This window comes from Brassica rapa, chromosome A10 (assembly GCF_000309985.2).
Source record: "Brassica rapa cultivar Chiifu-401-42 chromosome A10, CAAS_Brap_v3.01, whole genome shotgun sequence".
In the NCBI taxonomy this organism is placed as follows: domain Eukaryota; kingdom Viridiplantae; phylum Streptophyta; class Magnoliopsida; order Brassicales; family Brassicaceae; genus Brassica; species Brassica rapa.
The window spans coordinates 7,745,129-7,763,371 of record NC_024804.2 but is presented as its reverse complement, the minus strand read 5'-3'; the positions used below and the strand labels follow the sequence as shown (position 1 = coordinate 7,763,371).

Sequence of the window (18,243 nt, the reverse complement as noted above, 5' to 3'; positions counted from 1 at the left end):
GAAGCTGTGCAATTCCCAAACTGGGAAACTGGAATCACGTTATTTGAAAGTGGGATAACTTCTTCATCCCAACTCCTATGAGATTGTTTCAACTTCCTGGTGATTCTCCACCACTTTATGTATCCAAATCAAGCTTCTCACCAAGTGATTCATCCTGGTTTGATTGGAACGACGAAGATCTTGTGCTATTCCCAAACTGGGAAACTGGAATCACCTGATTTGAAAGTGGGATAACTTCTTTTCGCCAACTCCTATGAGATTTATTCAACTTCCTGGTGATTCTCCACCACTTTATGTATCCAAATCAAGCTTCTTACAAAGTGATTCATCCTGGCTTGATTGGAACGACGATGAAGCTGTGCTATTCCCAAACTGGGAAACTGGAATCACCTGATTTGAAAGTGAGATAACTTTTTCATCTAAACTCCTATGAGATTTATTCAACTTCCTGGTGATTCTCCACCACTTTATGTATCCAAATCAAGCTTCTAACAAAGTGATTCATCCTGGTTTGATTGGAACGATGATGAAGCTGTGCTATTCCCAAACTGGGAAACTGGAATCACCTGATTTGAAAGTGGGATAACTTCTTCATCCCAACTCCTATGAGATTTATTCAACTTCCTGGTGATTCTCCACCACTTTATGTATCCAAATCAAGCTTCTCAAAAAGAGATTCATCCTGTGCTATTCCCAAACTGGGAAACTGGAATCACCTGATTTGAAAATTGGATAAATTCTTTTCGCCAACTCCTATGAGATTTATTCAACTTCCTGGTGATTCTCCACCACTTTATGTATCCAAATCAAGCTTCTCACAAAGTGATTCATCCTGGTTTGATTGGAACGACGATGAAGCTGTGCTATTCCCAAATTGGAAAACTGGAATCACCTGATTTGGAAGTGGGATAACTTCTTTTCGCCAACTCCTATGAGATTTATTCAACTTCCTGGTGATTCTCCAACACTTTGTGTATCCAAATCAAGCTTCTCACAAAGTGATTCATCCTGGTTTGATTGGAACGACGATGAAGCTGTGCTATTCCCAAACTGGGAAACTGGAATCACCTGATTTGAAAGTGGGATAACTTCTTCATCCCAACTCCTATGAGATTTATTCAACTTCCTGGTGATTCTCCACCACTTTATGTATCCAAATCAAGCTTCTCACAAAGTGATTCATCCTGGTTTGATTGGAACGACGAAGATCTTGTGCTATTCCCAAACTGGGAAACTGGAATCACCTGATTTGAAAGTGGGATAACTTCTTCTTGCCAACTCCTATGAGATTTATTCAACTTCCTGGTTATTCTCCACCACTTTATGTATCCAAATCAAGCTTCTTACAAAGTGATTCATCCTGGTTTGATTGGAACGACGATGAAGCTTTGCTATTCCCAAACTGGGAAACTGGAATCACCTGATTTGAAAGTGAGATAACTTCTTCATCCCAACTCCTATGAGATTTATTCAACTTCCTGGTGATTCTCCACCACTTTATGTATCCAAATCAAGCTTCTTACAAAGTGATTCATCCTGGTTTGATTAGAACGACGATGAAGCTGTGCTATTCCCAAACTGGGAAACTGGAATCACCTGATTTGAAAGTGGGATAACTTCTTCATCCCAACTCCTATGAGATTTATTCAACTTCCTGGTGATTCTCCACCACTTTATGTATCCAAATCAAGCTTCTCAAAAAGAGATTCATCCTGGTTTGACTGGAACGACGATGAAACTGTGCTATTCCCAAACTGGGAAACTGGAATCACCTGATTTGAAAATTGGATAAATTCTTTTCGCCAACTCCTATGAGATTTATTCAACTTCCTGGTGATTCTCCACCACTTTATGTATCCAAATCAAGCTTCTCACAAAGTGATTCATCCTGGTTTGATTGGAACGACGATGAAGCTGTGTTATTCCCAAACTGGGAAACTGGAATCACGTGATTTGAAAGTGGGATAACTTCTTCATCCCAACTCCTATGAGATTTATTGAACTTCCTGGTGATTCTCCACCACTTTATGTATCCAAATCAAGCTTCTCACAAAGTGATTCATCCTGGTTTGACTGGAACGACGATGAAACTGTGCTATTCCCAAACTGGGAAACTGGAATCACCTGATTGGAAAGTGGGATAACTTCTTCATCCCAACTCCTATGAGATTTATTCAACTTCCTGGTGATTCTCCACTACTTTATTTATTCAAATCAAGCTTCTCACAAAGTGATTCATCCTGGTTTGATTGGAACGACGAAAAAGCTGTGCTATTCCCAAACTGGGAAACTGGAATCACCTGATTTGAAAGTGGGATAACTTCTTCTTCCCAACTCTTATGAGATTTATTCAACTTCCTGGTGATTCTCCACCACTTTATGTATCCAAATCAACCTTCTCACAAAGTGATTCATCCTGGTTTGATTGGAACGACAAAGAAGCTGTCCTATTCCCAAATTGGAAAACTGGAATCACCTGATTTGAAAGTGGGATAACTTCTTTTCGCCAACTCCTATGAGATTTATTCAACTTCCTGGTGATTCTCCAACACTTTATGTATCCAAATCAAGCTTCTCACAAAGTGATTCATCCTGGTTTGATTGGAACGACGATGAAGCTGTGCTATTCCCAAACTGGGAAACTGGAATCACCTGATTTGAAAGTGGGATAACTTCTTCATCCCAACTCCTATGAGATTTATTCAACTTCCTGGTGATTCTCACACACTTTATGTATCCAAATCAAGCTTCTCACAAAGTGATTCATCCTGGTTTGATTGGAACGACGAAGATCTTGTGCTATTCCCAAACTGGGAAACTGGAATCACCTGATTTGAAAGTGGGATAACTTCTTCTTGCCAACTCCTATGAGATTTATTCAACTTCCTGGTGATTCTCCACCACTTTATGTATCCAAATCAAGCTTCTTACAAAGTGATTCATCCTGGTTTGATTGGAACGACGATGAAGCTTTGCTATTCCCAAACTGGGAAACTGGAATCACCTGATTTGAAAGTGAGATAACTTCTTCATCCCAACTCCTATGAGATTTATTCAACTTCCTGGTGATTCTCCACCACTTTATGTATCCAAATCAAGCTTCTTACAAAGTGATTCATCCTGGTTTGATTGGAACGACGATGAAGCTGTGCTATTCCCAAACTGGGAAACTGGAATCACCTGATTTGAAAGTGGGATAAATTCTTTTCGCCAACTCCTATGAGATTTATTCAACTTCCTGGTGATTCTCCACCACTTTATGTATCCAAATCAAGCTTCTCACAAAGTGATTCATCCTGGTTTGATTGGAACGACGATGAAGCTGTGTTATTCCCAAACTGGGAAACTGGAATGACGTGATTTGAAAGTGGGATAACTTCTTCATCCCAACTCCTATGAGAATTATTTAACTTCCTGGTGATTCTCCACCACTTTATGTATCCAAATCAAGCTTCTCACAAAGTGATTCATCCTGGTTTGACTGGAACGACGATGAAACTGTGCTATTCCCAAACTGGGAAACTGGAATCACCTGATTGGAAAGTGGGATAACTTCGTCATCCCAACTCCTATGAGATTTATTCAACTTCCTGGTGATTCTCCACTACTTTATTTATTCAAATCAAGCTTCTCACAAAGTGATTCATCCTAGTTTGATTGGAACGACGAAAAAGCTATGCTATTCCCAAACTGGGAAACTGGAATCACCTGATTTGAAAGTGGGATAACTTCTTCTTCCCAACTCTTATAAGATTTATTCAACTTCCTGGTGATTATCGACCACTTTATGTATCCAAATCAACCTTCTCACAAAGTCGACTTTTTTTGTGACAACCCGCCCCGTGGGACTACCCGCCCATGGGCCCCAGGCTCACAGCGCTGCAGCGCACCGACCCCAACCCCTCCATTATAAGTTCTCACTAACTCCATAATTAGGTTGTTGGTGAGCCTCGAACCCAGGACCTCACCCTTTAACAGTATTCCCACAGGACAAGCTGTCACCAATTGACGCCACAAAGGATCACTTTTAATGGATTTTATGAATTGGTGTAATATTTTCTTGCTCATGATATGGGGCAGGAGTTTTATAATTTAATTAAATTATAATTTTAGACAGATATTTTTGTTACGTATGAAAGGCTTTACGGAGGACGCTCGAGGTGTTTCAATGGGATCTTATATGGTATTTGGAAGAATAATGAATCACAACAGACGGTGGGAGATTAGGAACTTGTTGTTGGCTAGAGACCATTCTAATTTTTAATTTCATCACGGGACACACAAGTGTTTTCTTTGGAGGTTTCAAGGAAAATTATTATGGGATGGGGAGATAGTAAAGTTAATAAGCTTGAAGGCATTAACGTGGCGGAGAGCCTATTTACTATGGGGGTTGGAGAATTCAGGGTATCATTACACCCAATTTAGTCAGCTCAAAGGAGCCTTTTTATATATTTTTTAGAGAGCACTAAGTTGGAATTGCCGAGGAATGGGAAGTAAGTGGACTATAAGTTATTTAACGGAGATATGGCATAAACGTAAGCCGGATTTTTTTATTTTTATCGGAGACAAAGCAAGAGTTTGAGTTTGTTCAGAAATTTCAATCTCATTTCGGATTTGATAATCTGGTCACAGTGGATTCAGTGGGACGAAGTGGTGGACTAGTGCTTTATTACAATATGAGTATCATGTTAATGTTTTATATTCAAGTAATCGAATGATAGATGTGGAAGCAGTGGCCTTGGGAAAACGGTATATATGACTTTTGTGTATGGAGATCCAGTTCAAGACCTACGAGAACAAGTGTGGGAACGTTTAACTAGATATGGAATTTCGCGATCCGAACCTTGGTTTATTATTGGTGATTTAAATGAAATCACAGGAAATCATGAAAAAGAAGGTGGAGCTTTGAGAAGTGCGAACTCATTTGTTCCTTTTAACAATATGATAAGGAATTGTGGTTTACTGGAGTTTCCTGCCAAAGGAAATAAGTTGTCATGGCAAGGAAGAAGAGGCAAAGGCAAAGGGGCAGTAATGGTTAGATGTCGTTTAGATCGTGCATTAGCGAATGAGCAGTGGCACACGCTATTCCCCTGTTCGTATACAGAATATTTAGGGTTGGTGGCATCGGATCACCGCCCAGTGGTAGCTTACTTAGAAGATAAAGTTCTCAGGAGAAAAGGGCAGTTTAGATTTGATAAGAGATGAGTTGGACAAGAAGGCCTTCTGGAATCAATTACAATGGGATGGTCCGATAATAGTGAAGGAACATGAACTGGTATAGTGGCAAAAATTAGTAATTGCCGCCATGAAATAGCCAAATAGAGGAAAAATAATCCACCTTATGGGAAGGAAAAAATATCAGACTTACAGAAAGCTCTTGAAGAGGTACAAACAGATGATACTAGATCTCAGGAGGATATTATGGAGGTGTCTAGGAAGTTGCAAGAGGCATACAAGGACGAAGAGGAGTACTGGCATCAGAAAAGTAGAAATATGTGGTATTCATCTGGAGACATCAATACAAAATTCTATCACGCTTTAACTAAGCAACGAAGGGTCCGTAATAGGATCGTAGGGCTATATGATGTTGAGGGAAATTGGATTACAGAGAATAATGGAGTAGAGAAAGTTGCGGTTGATTATTTTGAAGAATTATTTACTACAACTTCTCCATTGGAGTTTGATGATTTTCTCTCAGAGGTAACACCGGGCATAACTCTACAGATGAATCAACGATTATTGAGGATAGCGACAGAGGATGAGGTCAGAGAGGCTCTGTTTATGATGCATCCAGAGAAGGCACCAGGGCCGGATGGCATGACAGCTCTCTTTTTTCAACACTCATGGCATATTATTAAGAGAGATTTGGTGGAGATGGTGAATGATTTTTTGGTTTCTGGAGAAATGGATTCAAGGTTAAATATTACTAATATATGAATGATTCCAAAGACAGAGAGACCTACAAGGATGACGGAGTTGCGACCTATCAGTTTATGTAATGTAGGGTATAAAATTATTTCGAAGGTTTTGTGTCAACGTTTGAAGTTATTGCTACCCTTTCTTGTATCAGAAACGCAATCGGCATTTGTGGCAGAACGGCTGATTTCTGATAATATTCTTATTGCACAGGAAATGTTTCATGGATTACGGACAAATGAGGCGTGTAAAGGAAAGTATATGGCAGTCAAAACGGATATGAGTAAGGCCTACGATAGGGTAGAATGGGAGTTTATTAAGGCATTACTACAGAAAATGGGGTTTCATGATCATTGGATTAAACTAATGGTAGAGTGTATATCATCGGTTCAATATCGGGTCCTTTTAAATGGCCAACCTCGGGGCCTCATTGTGCCACAAAGGAGTTTACGTCAAGGAGATCTTTTATCTCCCTATTTATTTATTATGTGCACCGAGGCTTTGATAGCAAATATTAAGAAGGCGGAGAGGGAGAAACAATTAACAGGAATAAAGGTGGCCAGAGCATGCCCTTCAATATCACATTTGCTTTTTGCGGACGATAGTCTCTTTTTTTGTAAAGCTCAAAAAGAAGAGTGTCACACCATTCTCAGGATTTTAAAGGAATATGAGATAGCTTCAGGTCAACTAATAAACTTTGATAAGTCTTCAATTCAATTTGGGCACAAGATCGAAGAATCTGTCAGACAAGAGCTAAGAGATATTTTGGGCATACATAATTTGGGAGGGATGGGAACTTATCTAGGACTGCCGGAAAGTCTTGGGGGTTCTAAGATACAAGTTTTTGTCTTCGTACAGGATCAACTAAATAATAGGGTTAATGGTTGGACTTTTAAGTTTTTTACGAAAGGAGGAAAGGAAGTGATCATCAAATCAGTGATTACGGCTTTGCCAAATCATGTGATGTCTTGCTATCGTTTACCCAAGGCTACTGCAAAAAAACTGACGAGTGCGGTAGCACAATTTTGGTGGAGTCATGGCGGTAATACAAGATGTTGAGTACGAGTTTGGTAGGTCGAATGATAGTAAAATGAACTTGGTTTCTGTGGGTCTTACAAAGACGTTCTATTCACAATATGAGGTAAACAGTCGAGGTTACAAAGAGATTAGGGAAAGAAGGAAAAGGTCGGAGCTTTGTTGAAAGACTCCGACAGAAACACTAAGCAAGGCGATTGATCGTAAACCCTAGATCTTGCCGTCAATCTCTTAGTGTCTATTTGCGGATCCCCTTCTTCTTCCCATTCGTTCTCCTTTTATAGGCTCTACATGTCTCTCACTCATTCGCCCTGGCAGTTTGGGCTTAATTTGATGTTTAATGGGCTTTCCAGCCGAGCGATGGCTTGATGGGCCGATACTGATCCAGTCGGTCATTTGATCGTGAGGTTGAGTCGACCGAGCGATGGCCTGATGGGCCAAGACTGATCCACTCGATCGCGAGGCCCAATTAATTAGCTTGGATTCTAACACTGATCGTCATGTTAGATCCCGGTTAGTCTCCTGATAAAGTTGGTCCGAATCTCATTAACCAATCGGCCTTGTGTGAGAATGTTAAATTCCTCTCCAACAGTAAGCCCCCCCCCCCAGTCCACTTGCGAAGAAACATTGATCTTCGTAGTGGAATGTCATGAATTGGTTTTGAGGGTAATGGATTCGGTCTTGTCTCTTGTTGGGGTTTATTGATCGGTTTAGACGACCGCCGCCCTGGGTGGTCCAACAATCAACGAACAACCGTGATTTTTCCACGATTCTTTTTAGCGATCAATTGACCGTCTGGACGTTGCCTATCGATTGGTCGCCTCTTATGCTGCATGTCGCGCGGAAATCTGGAGCGTCGCCTCCGTTGGCGCGGGATTTTGAGTGTGATAATCTTGGCCCAAAAAGGCCTAATAACAGTATTATCTCCAAAGCCCGTTATTTTAGCTATAAATAAGGTCTTAATCTCTTATTTCTTCACTTCTCTTCAAATCCAAAGGTACTTTCTCTCTTCCTCTCTCCCTTGCGATTTCCATTATTTCTTTCGCCCCCCCTTTTTTTTTATCTTCGGGATCAATTGGTCGATCGTTCTTTGAGGAGGAAGGTTCGTTGTTTGAGATCGGGTTAGGCTTTCCTCACGATCGATAGACAGTCGATCGATCGGTCTTGGGTCCTCCACGCGCGCCGTCGATCGCTCCTCAACGGATGGATCCATCGATTAGGGTTAATCGCGACGACACGGCTGCTCGATTCGTCGATTCGGGGGCTGGAACTGAAGAGCAGCTTGGTGGAAGCAAAGGTAGGCGACGTCTTAGGGTCGATTGCGAGCACTCCGCGGCGAGCGGCGAGCGATGGTGATGGAGGCGTTGAGTGCCTTGCGCGCGACTCTCGTCCGGCTAAGGTTGGGTCCGCCGGGAAGCACTCGAGCAACTCCGAGGCTGCGGGGCAATCATCGCGGAGGTCTGTTCCTTCGCCGACCGAACGACTGACTCCGTTCCGTTTCAACTGTGATGGAACGATTGAAGAACTTCCAGATCTGGCTCCGTCATTCGATCGGTCGCGGGGAATAGAGGGGCAGGATTGGGACGACGTTGCCCCTACTCATTCTACTCTGGAAGGGGTTTCCTTGTTGATGGAAGCGAGCCGAGCGTCTGGCGTCACTTTCATGATCCCGAGATCAGACCAGCGTCCATGGAGTCCGCCGGTCGGATACTGCTGCGTTTACGAGTCATTTTTCGGGGAGGATTCGAGGTTGTGGTTTCCAATTCCTCGATTGATCACTTCTTTTTGCTTTCGGCGAGGGATCGCCATCAGTCAGCTCATGAACGGGGCGGTCAGGATCGCTGTTGCGCTAATGGTGATGGCGGCAGAGATTGACGTGTCGTTGACCGTTCGCATCTTCGAGGAACTAACACAAGTTCAGCCAAAGCCAAACGGGCTTTACTCAGTGCAGATGAGGTCGGGTTTGAACGTCTTTACCAGTCCCCTTATCAAGATTAAGAGATGGCAACGTTCTTACTTTTATGTCAAAGCGGACGACGCTAGATTCGTTGATCCGCTAGATGTCGATCGCCGGGTTTTATGGAGTACCAGCATTGGTAGATCGTTTTGTGTTGACCTGTTCCTCGTGTGGTGTTGATTCTAACTTTTTCTTCAAATTATTTTTTTTGCAGTGGGTAATCCAAACACCTTTGGTCCTTGGGACGCTTTTCGGAGGGATTTACCGAAGATCGTCGTGCTCCGATCCCAAGAGTGGAAGGACTTTGACCGCAAAAGAATTCGTCGTCAACGAAGGCGCGTTGCTAATGGTTCGTCTCCTTTATATATATACATATTTCTTTTTTATTTTTCCTCCCTTCTCGATCGATCGATTGACTGTCGTTATCTTTTCATGTTTTATATCTCTTCTCCTCTCCTTTTTGTTTTGGCAGTCGATTGGGCGGCAAACGTTCCTTGCGAGGAACCGAAGGGAAAGAAAAGACTAAAACTTCCGATCATGGGGACGCCTTCTAGAGTGTATCCAGACTACAGTGAAATCTTGGCTGCTGATATTACGTGTATACGCACACCAAATAACCTAATGTGCACACTACCACAATCGAATGGTATGTCGATGTAGCACTTTAGGATCGAATCCACAGAGACCAACTATTACACTTTATCTTTATGGGGTCAATATCAAGCTAAAACAATATGGGGGTTTTAAAGTTGATTTCGTAACAAGCAAGTAAAAAGATTAATTAAAGATTTCAGATGATTAAAATGCTAGCCTAGGGTGGTTTGGTCGGGTGTTAAGCAAGTGTGAGCCAAACAATTATTCAAGTTTAATTAAGAGCAAGTCTAGAACTCGGATCACTCAAGTAGAACAGCCCACTGTCGTGGAACTGCCCCCTATGCTAATCGATCTTGATACCTAAACTCTCGTTTGGATCAAGATGCGACAGCAAGCAATAGAGATCAAGTCCGATAGGTTCACCAAACACCCTAATATCTACTTTCGCTGATTAGGGATGCTAGGCTCATTCATAACAGATCTAGCAACCTATTACACGGTTAATGAACAGGTTAAACCTAGGATCTAACATTAAGCGGCCAGATTAATGCAAGCATTAAGAACAGTTATGAATGAAGACAATCAATGGTTTCACTTATCTATGTTTAACTCACGGATCTAACACCCGAACACCCTAGACTAAGCAAGTTGACTACTCAGCCATGAACAGAGAAAACACAGAGATCAATTCTGAATAAGACTTCATGTAAATAAAAGAGATAGAAAGAGGGTTCAGGATAATCTTCTCTATGGTGAGAGAGATGGAGCCTTCTCCCTTTACAATCCAAAAGCACAAAAGTCTCCAATGGTTTTCTTCTGTCTAGAATAGCGTAGAATGTAAAAAGAAAAGAAAAATATGATATATCAAAGCCACAGGCGGCTGGGAGAAAAAGATGGGATAATTAGGGCAAATCCCGTAATGACTTGTAGTTTCCTTAAAAATCTCTGCCGCTGGAACACTCACTCGGAACAGTCACTCGGGTTGCTCCGCTATCCGGAACAGTCATCAAGACTGTTCTGCGTGAAAACCACCAAATTGCATTGTTTTCTGCCTCTTTTGTTCCAGCTGATCCATCTCCCATCCAATGCAACTCCAGACCTGTAATAACTCGAAAAGGACTAGAAAGACTCGATAAAGACTTGAAAACCAATTGAAAAGCATATATACAAGATGTATAAAACACCATATATCAATTCCCCCAGACTTAGATCCTTGTTTGTCCTCAAACAATGTCAAGTATCAAGAACAGGGAGAAAGGTTTGAAAGTGTGGGAACTCTCCTATTCTCATCAACCATACTTTAACCACGAATCTCTGAACCATACAAGCAGTAAAACTAGGACAACACACCCTTACCAGAACCCCACTGACTGCTGTTCAAAAATCGGCTCCATACTCTTCATCTAAAACCTGAAAAAGCAACACTATCGAGACAGAACTCCCTACATTCATTTAAGAGTAGCGTGAGCTTCTCATCACAGGCATCATTCAGGGTAGAAGGTCTAAGTGTGGAACAGGCTATTTAATGGTGGAGTTAAGAGTGTTTAGGGGCTACCATTTCATTGAAGAGGATGCAGGATATCACACAAAATGACAAGAGAGGATAGATCCATTGATGTCCACAGCCTCTACTCGTTTTTGCTCTATCTGGTGCGACTGTTCTGATGACGGAACAGGCAACTGATTGTTCTGCTTTCCACTTTCCTCTACACACTCTTCAATACTTGGTACCAACTTCTTGCTCGACCTTTCCAGTGGCTCCATGTTTCTTTTCTTTCTTCCCCTTCTCCATCACATTAATCTCGTTTTTTTTTTTTTTTTTTTTTTGAGACTGATATGGTGATGTGACGAAGAAGGAGGTAATACATGATCGTTCTGAGTGCCACTGGTGGTTCTGATTTCGCGACCATTCTGGTTCTCCACCCCTGCTCTTGCGCAGTTCATTGGTTATGGAGCGGTTGCTCCCTTAATCTGCTTGTTCTCCTTTCTGATGAATTTCTGCAGCAGTAACGAGTAGCAGGCTACGTTGATCCTTTCCTCTCCGACCTTTTTGCACATATCTGCACATATGACACTGAAAAACAAATGCATGAAGGTGGAATAAAGGCTAAGGTGCAGGGTGGGAACTAGCTAAAGATGAGCTAGCCACTCAGGATCAGCAAGATGGATAAAAAGGATAAGAAGTCATGAGTGTGTTCTCGTTTCCCTGATCTAATGCCCATAACAAGAAGAATTTCAGTTAAGATTAGGTTCAAGTAAGGTGGAGTTAAGTCTACCCAGTGTAACCTGATCGGCTGAGAACTTCTGGAGAATCAAGTGAGATATGTCAGGGTGTTCCAGGTCCACATGTGTGTCTTTCGCCACTGCTAAGGTCACTGAATAAGATAACTAAAGCACGAGGTGGTCAGTGATCAACACAGAATAAGGTCCTAATTCCCACAAAATTTTGACTGACTCAATAAAAACTTACTCAAATTGACCCAAAAGAAAAACAAAAGAAAGAAACGAGTTAGTAAACGACGAAAACCCTCCCCCAGACTTACTTCACAACGTCCCTGGTGTGAAAATAAATCATAGAGAAGGTGAAATCAAGAATAAACATTTTTTTTGTTCGAGATACTTACCTGGCGCGGAGCAGCCTGACAGAGCAAGACGCGGTTGCTCCGGTAAAGGATGCTCTGGAATGAGAGCAGCCAGCTGCTTGCTCCAGTCAAGGGTCTCGGATTTTCTGATTTGTGACCTGAGACTCAACAAACTAAAAACAAAAATAAGTAAAAAGAAATTCCTAATGTTAATGACACTTACCAGTGGGTTGCCTCCCACCAAGCGCTTGGTTTAAGTCTCTAGCTTGACTTGGTGACTGGGATCAGTCGGGTTGAGCAGGAGGGCTTGTTCCAAAACAAGCTCCACAATCAGACATGTTCAGCTCCAGAACTCTGCTCAACAACCCTTTCACAGCAGCTTTTCCTTTCTCCTTCAGCTCATGTGTGAGAATAGCTCTGACTTTAGAGAAAGGTTTAGAGGTACCCTTGCACTTTACCTCATACTCAATGGAGTTCTCATCACACTTGAGAGGTATCAAAGTCATTGTAGGATCTCCCTTGATCCTTTTCTTCTGGACTTTCTGTTTCACCCTTGAACTCCCTCTGAATTTAGTAGGATCAGTGCATGGATCTTCATCAGATAACAGCCTGTTCTCACCCTTATCACCATGCTCCTTCTCTGGAACAACCTTCAGCTTTTCTACATCAAATACTGAGATGCGAGAGGCGTGTGATGAGGAAGATCTGGTGGGTACAGCCTTGTAGAAAACTTTCTTGTTAATGTTGGAGAAGCAGACTCTCTTGTTGGACATATCGATGGTTGCTCCAACAGTAGCCATGAATGTCCTTCCAAATATCAAAGGCATCTCATGATCCTTGTTCATCTCAACAACTTGAAACTCAGCAGGAATAATGCATTCTCCTACTTGAACATGAAGGCTGCGGATGGTTCCATATGGGACTGCTCTGGAAGAGTTTGCAAAGGTCAGGGTCAGCTGAGAACGCTCAACATCAGCAATACCCAAATCGTCTACAATAGCCTTTGAGACGAGATTCACACAAGAACCAGAGTCACAAAGAGCATCCTTGAAGGTTGTTCCTGCGATGGAACATGGGAAAACAAACTTTCCAGGATCATCAACCTTAGGCAATACCTTCAGTGCTGGTGTAGACAGTGCTTTGGTATAGAGGACCTTGATCTCCTCTTGAGTCTCTCTACAGTATTTAAAGAACTGGAGCAATGGACGAATCTGCAGAGCATCTTCGAATGCAAGTTCTTTAGGAAGCCTTCTCACCATCTTGTTAAAACCTATCAGCTGCTCTTCACTAATGGGATCCATCAGATGTCTAGGTGGAATTGGATAGGGAACCTTAGGAACATAGACTCGCATGGTGGAGTTTCAGCAGATTTGTCGGGAGCAGTCACTGCAGAGCTAGACTGCTCTGCTCTCTCTTCTGCGCCTGGAACAGTCTCAGCAAACGGCTGCTCTATTGCATTACAGTTCAGTCCTAGGATTTTTATCAGTTCTTCCAGGGAGCGTCTCTTGTTGCCTCTTGACACTCTCAACTGTTTGAGCAAGCTGAACATCGATCTTTCTCATATGGATCGCAAGATTGTCATACTTGTTATTCAGCTCAGTGAACATGTTGCCCATCCTGGTATCCATTTCTGTGGTTACCTGATTCAACGCCTTGGCCTGAACCTGCTGACCCTGCAACAGCTGTTGCATCATCATACCCAGACCCTTCAGCTCATCTGGTTGACTGTTCCCGGTAGCTGGAACAGCATGCGGATTGCTCTGCGGTTGTCGCTGGTTCTGGTTCTGAATATGCCCGGCCGTAGGTTGTTCCATGCTGAAAATGTGCCCTTGGTTGTTTTTCAGTAGCTGATCAACCTTGGCAGTCAGCTCATCTATTTTCTGGGTGTCAGAACTGTTCCCTTTCTTGGAGCAATCACTCTCCTCTTTCTTATTAGCTGAGCTAGCAGCCATGTTCTCAATCAGCTTAAACGCTCCATCAGTGGTTTGAGTCATGAAGTCTCCATTGCTCGCAGAGTTTAGAGCACCTTGATATTTCCAGTCCACTCCATCATAGAAAATGTACAGGAGGTAATCATCATCAAATCCATGGTGAGGACATTCTCTGCGATAGTCATTGAAGCGCTCCCATGTGTCGCAGAAAGGCTCATCAGTGAGCTGTCTGAAGGAGGTGATCTTGTTCCTCAATGCAGATGTTCTCGCCTTAGAGTAGAAATGGCTGAGGAACGCTGATCGGACCTGTTCCCATGAAGTAAGAGAGCCGGTAGGGAGAGAGTTCAACCACCGTGCAGCTTTTCCATCAAGAGAGAATGGGAATAACATGCACGTGATGTAGTCTGGTGGAACACCATTCACGCGAGTGAAACTGCAGACTTTTTCGAAGCTCTCAATATGCTCCATTGGAATTTCTGTAGAGAGACCAGAGAACACCTTTCTCTGTACTAGACCAATCAAAGCAGGCTTGATCTCGAAGTCCTGCCTGGTGCAGAGTGGAGGAACAATGGCAGAGCGCGTAGTAGGGATGTTACGCGGAAGGTTTCTCTGCCCGATTGGAACAGTCTGCGCCTGTTGTTCCTGCTGCGCGAGAGCAGCCTGTTCAGCAGCATCCTGCTGAGCTTGGATGGTCTGCTGCATTTGTTGCATCTGCTGCTGCATGAGTGCCATAGCCGCAGCGAGATCATCCTGATTGGCGTGATCACCCATAGTGGTGTCGGTTTGCCTTGGCTGTTGACGATTTGTTCTTTCTAACCTTGCTAGCTCCTGGTTGGTAAATGTAACTAACTCTCCTTGTGCGTTTCTCCGAGTATGTCTACTGGTCATGCACCTGGAACATTAGCTGCAACAAAAAGGATAAGGCAAGTTAGAGGTCTTAGACTAAATAAATAACCGAAAAATAAAGGTAAAAAGATGGTCCCCGGCAACGGCGCCAATTTGATATTACGTGTATACGCACACCAAATAACCTAATGTGCACACTACCACAATCGAATGGTATGTCGATGTAGCACTTTAGGATCGAATCCACAGAGACCAACTATTACACTTTATCTTTATGGGATCAATATCAAGCTAAAACAATATGGGGGTTTTAAAGTTGATTTCGTAACAAGCAAGTAAAAAGATTAATTAAAGATTTCAGATGATTAAAATGCTAGCCTAGGGTGGTTTGGTCGGGTGTTAAGCAAGTGTGAGCCAAACAATTATTCAAGTTTAATTAAGAGCAAGTCTAGAACTCGGATCACTCAAGTAGAACAGCCCACTGTCGTGGAACTGCCCCCTATGCTGATCGATCTTGATACCTAAACTCTCGTTTGGATCAAGATGCGACAGCAAGCAATAGAGATCAAGTCCGATAGGTTCACCAAACACCCTAATATCTACTTTCGCTGATTAGGGATGCTAGGCTCATTCATAACAGATCTAGCAACCTATTACACGGTTAATGAACAGGTTAAACCTAGGATCTAACATTAAGCGGCCAGATTAATGCAAGCATTAAGAACAGTTATGAATGAAGACAATCAATGGTTTCACTTATCTATGTTTAACTCACGGATCTAACACCCGAACACCCTAGACTAAGCAAGTTGACTACTCATCCATGAACAGAGAAAACACAGAGATCAATTCTGAATAAGACTTCATGTAAATAAAAGAGATAGAAAGAGGGTTCAGGATAATCTTCTCTATGGTGAGAGAGATGGAGCCTTCTCCCTTTACAATCCAAAAGCACAAAAGTCTCCAATGGTTTTCTTCTGTCTAGAATAGCGTAGAATGTAAAAAGAAAGAGAAAAATATGATATATCAAAGCCACAGGCGGCTGGGAGAAAAAGATGGGATAATTAGGGCAAATCCCGTAATGACTTGTAGTTTCCTTAAAAATCACTGCCGCTGGAACACTCACTCGGAACAGTCACTCGGGTTGCTCCGCTATCCGGAACAGTCATCAAGACTATTCTGCGTGAAAACCACCAAATTGCATTGTTTTCTGCCTCTTTTGTTCCAGCTGATCCATCTCCCATCCAATGCAACTCCAGACCTGTAATAACTCGAAAAGGACTAGAAAGACTCAATAAAGACTTGAAAACCAATTGAAAAGCATATATACAAGATGTATAAAACACCATATATCAGCTGCTCAACTGAGGGACGCAAACTGTGGCCCTTCGGCGAACACGGACGGGACGGGTAGCGCAGTTGCGGACACATCGATCGATCAGGCGCCGGCGCCGGTGATCGCTACAGTTGATTCTGGCGTTGAAGGATCCGTTGACATTCGTCCGCCGAAGAAGAAGAGAAAGAGGACTAAGTCTTCCAAAGAGGTGACGGCCGATCCTCCCTTGGATGGAGATGAAAGGGAGGCTGCTCAAACGCAACTCGAACCAATGGGTGGTGACGAGGTGGAGGAAGGTGATGAAGTTGCTCCCATAGAGGATTCTACGGGTCCGCCCGGAGATGAGTCTTCGGGGGGGGGGGGGATACCCGGGAGCCTGGTGAGGTGACTCGTCCGATCGACGGTAGGACACAAACGACGCTATCTGTTTCTGAGTTTGCGTTTCCAGACAAATTTGCTGAATCACTTCGTGCGGATGCGGAGCTAGGCATTTGTCTGAGGGATTGTGTTTGATTGCTTACTTATTTTGTTCCCTTGGGTGGCGATTGATCCTTTTCTTTTTGTTGGCTTTCTCTTGGTCTAGGCTGCTGCCCGGAAGAATGCTCTCGTGATGGAGTACGAAAAAGCTTTGCAGAGGATGACGTTGGACCTTAAGGAAGCTGAAGAGACGATTAAGATAAAAGAGACTGGGCTTGAAGCGGCTAGAAAGGAGAAGCACGATAGGGGTAAGGAGTTGGCCGCTGAGCGAGGTCGCTATTCCCGCGAGCGTCGGCAAGCGATCCAGACGGCCGCGGATCTTGAGGAGGAGTTAGAGACCGCCCGGAGCACAATTTCTCGGATAGAGGCGGAGAAGGTCGAGGAGCTTGAGAGGACGAAGAGAGCGATGGATCGCATGAGACAATCTCGCAATCGCGAGCTTTTATCCGAGAGAAGTTGCGTTGTTGCTGCGGCTAATAGGCGTTTCGACAAATTTCGGAAGTATATTACCGATCGAGATGAAAAGGAGGAGAAGCGTCTACTCCACGGTACGGCTCTTGGAACCTTGGACGCGTTGAGTTTATTGGAGAAAAAGGGGCTGTCCGTCCCACAACAACTGAAGGATCTCTTGACTGCTAACGAGGCGAAGTTCAAGAAAGAGGTAGAAGACGTTAGTGTTGAAGTTATCACGGAGCACGATCTTGCTCTCTCACCTCCTCGTAGGGACTTGCTTCCTTGTGGGAACCAATTTGGATCAACCTTCGGCACCGTTGATTCTGGTTCTGCGACGGTCCTTCGATCTCCTGTCCTTTGTCGCGAGAGTTCGACCGCTGCTTTGGACCCGGCCGTTGCCTGTCGATCGGCGGCTGTCACGTCCGATGATCGTGCGGTTACTCAGGACAGTCTTGGGGTTCCTATACCTGCGGGGCTCGCAGAAGCAGGGAGTGTTGTTTCGTCGGAAGTAGCCATTGAAGAATAGTCTTCGAGGGTTGATCGTTCTTCCTTGTTGTTGTTTTACTACTTATGTTTTTTTTTTTATTTAGCACCTTTTGTTATGACCTCTGAGCTCTGTCTCTCGTTTGGTCGGCCGCTTGCTGTTGCATTTTGGTCTGAAACCGTTGTTGTATCTTTTGGATCTTTATTCTTCTAGTTTCAGACGTTCTCCCTTAAATTCTATGTAATGTGTGCATCATTTTGACAAAGAGAAGATTAGCCTTTGGGGTAAGGCTGCTAGAGAAGCGACAATGACTAGTTGCGAGCAATGCGCGAACTTGTCTTAGGATCGAAAAGAATTTTTGCGCGGTGAGCCTCTTGATCCTCAAACTTACGCTCGAGCTTCTTGGTGGCCGACATGTATATATGATCTCTGGCTTCTTTGACCGTCGAGCAAATGATGGGGCTTTAAACCCGCGAGAAGCTTCCGTTGATGGGGCTGCGAGAAGCTTTCGTTCGCGTCATGTCTTTGGTGAATACTCCAGTTAAGCGACTTTGGCTTCAACGATGGAGGGCCGAGAAGCTCCCATTGATGGGGCTTTGTCACGGGGTTGCCACTGATGCTGATGGCGAGTC

General features: G+C 43.5%; 1 protein-coding gene and 1 non-coding gene across 2 annotated transcripts; both read left to right on the top strand.

Annotated features, from left to right (window-relative positions):
- The first annotated feature begins 6,952 nt into the window (after positions 1 to 6,952).
- LOC117129309 (meiosis-specific protein ASY2) lies at positions 6,953 to 17,653 on the top strand. The gene is made up of 7 exons (XM_033282877.1): positions 6,953 to 7,057; positions 8,078 to 9,025; positions 9,123 to 9,261; positions 9,381 to 9,506; positions 16,218 to 16,526; positions 16,646 to 16,704; positions 16,781 to 17,653. Exons 1-7 carry the CDS (start codon positions 6,953 to 6,955, stop codon positions 17,651 to 17,653), a joined length of 2,559 nt encoding a protein of 852 aa, XP_033138768.1.
- On the top strand, positions 14,167 to 14,273 carry LOC117129399. Its single transcript, XR_004453048.1, has one exon. It is a non-coding gene; the product is annotated as a small nucleolar RNA R71 (small nucleolar RNA).
- Positions 17,654 to 18,243: the final 590 nt, after the last annotated feature.

Excerpts from the sequence above, each read along its gene's own strand:
- LOC117129309 (XM_033282877.1), top strand. The coding sequence starts at position 6,953 with ATGGCGGTAATACAAGATGTTGAGTACGAGTTTGGTAGGTCGAATGAT. Across the intron at positions 9,262-9,380 it reads AGGCGCGTTGCTAATGGTTC|TCGATTGGGCGGCAAACGTT; the intron begins GTCTCCTTTATA and ends TTGTTTTGGCAG. Across the intron at positions 16,705-16,780 it reads GCATTTGTCTGAGGGATTGT|GCTGCTGCCCGGAAGAATGC; the intron begins GTTTGATTGCTT and ends CTCTTGGTCTAG.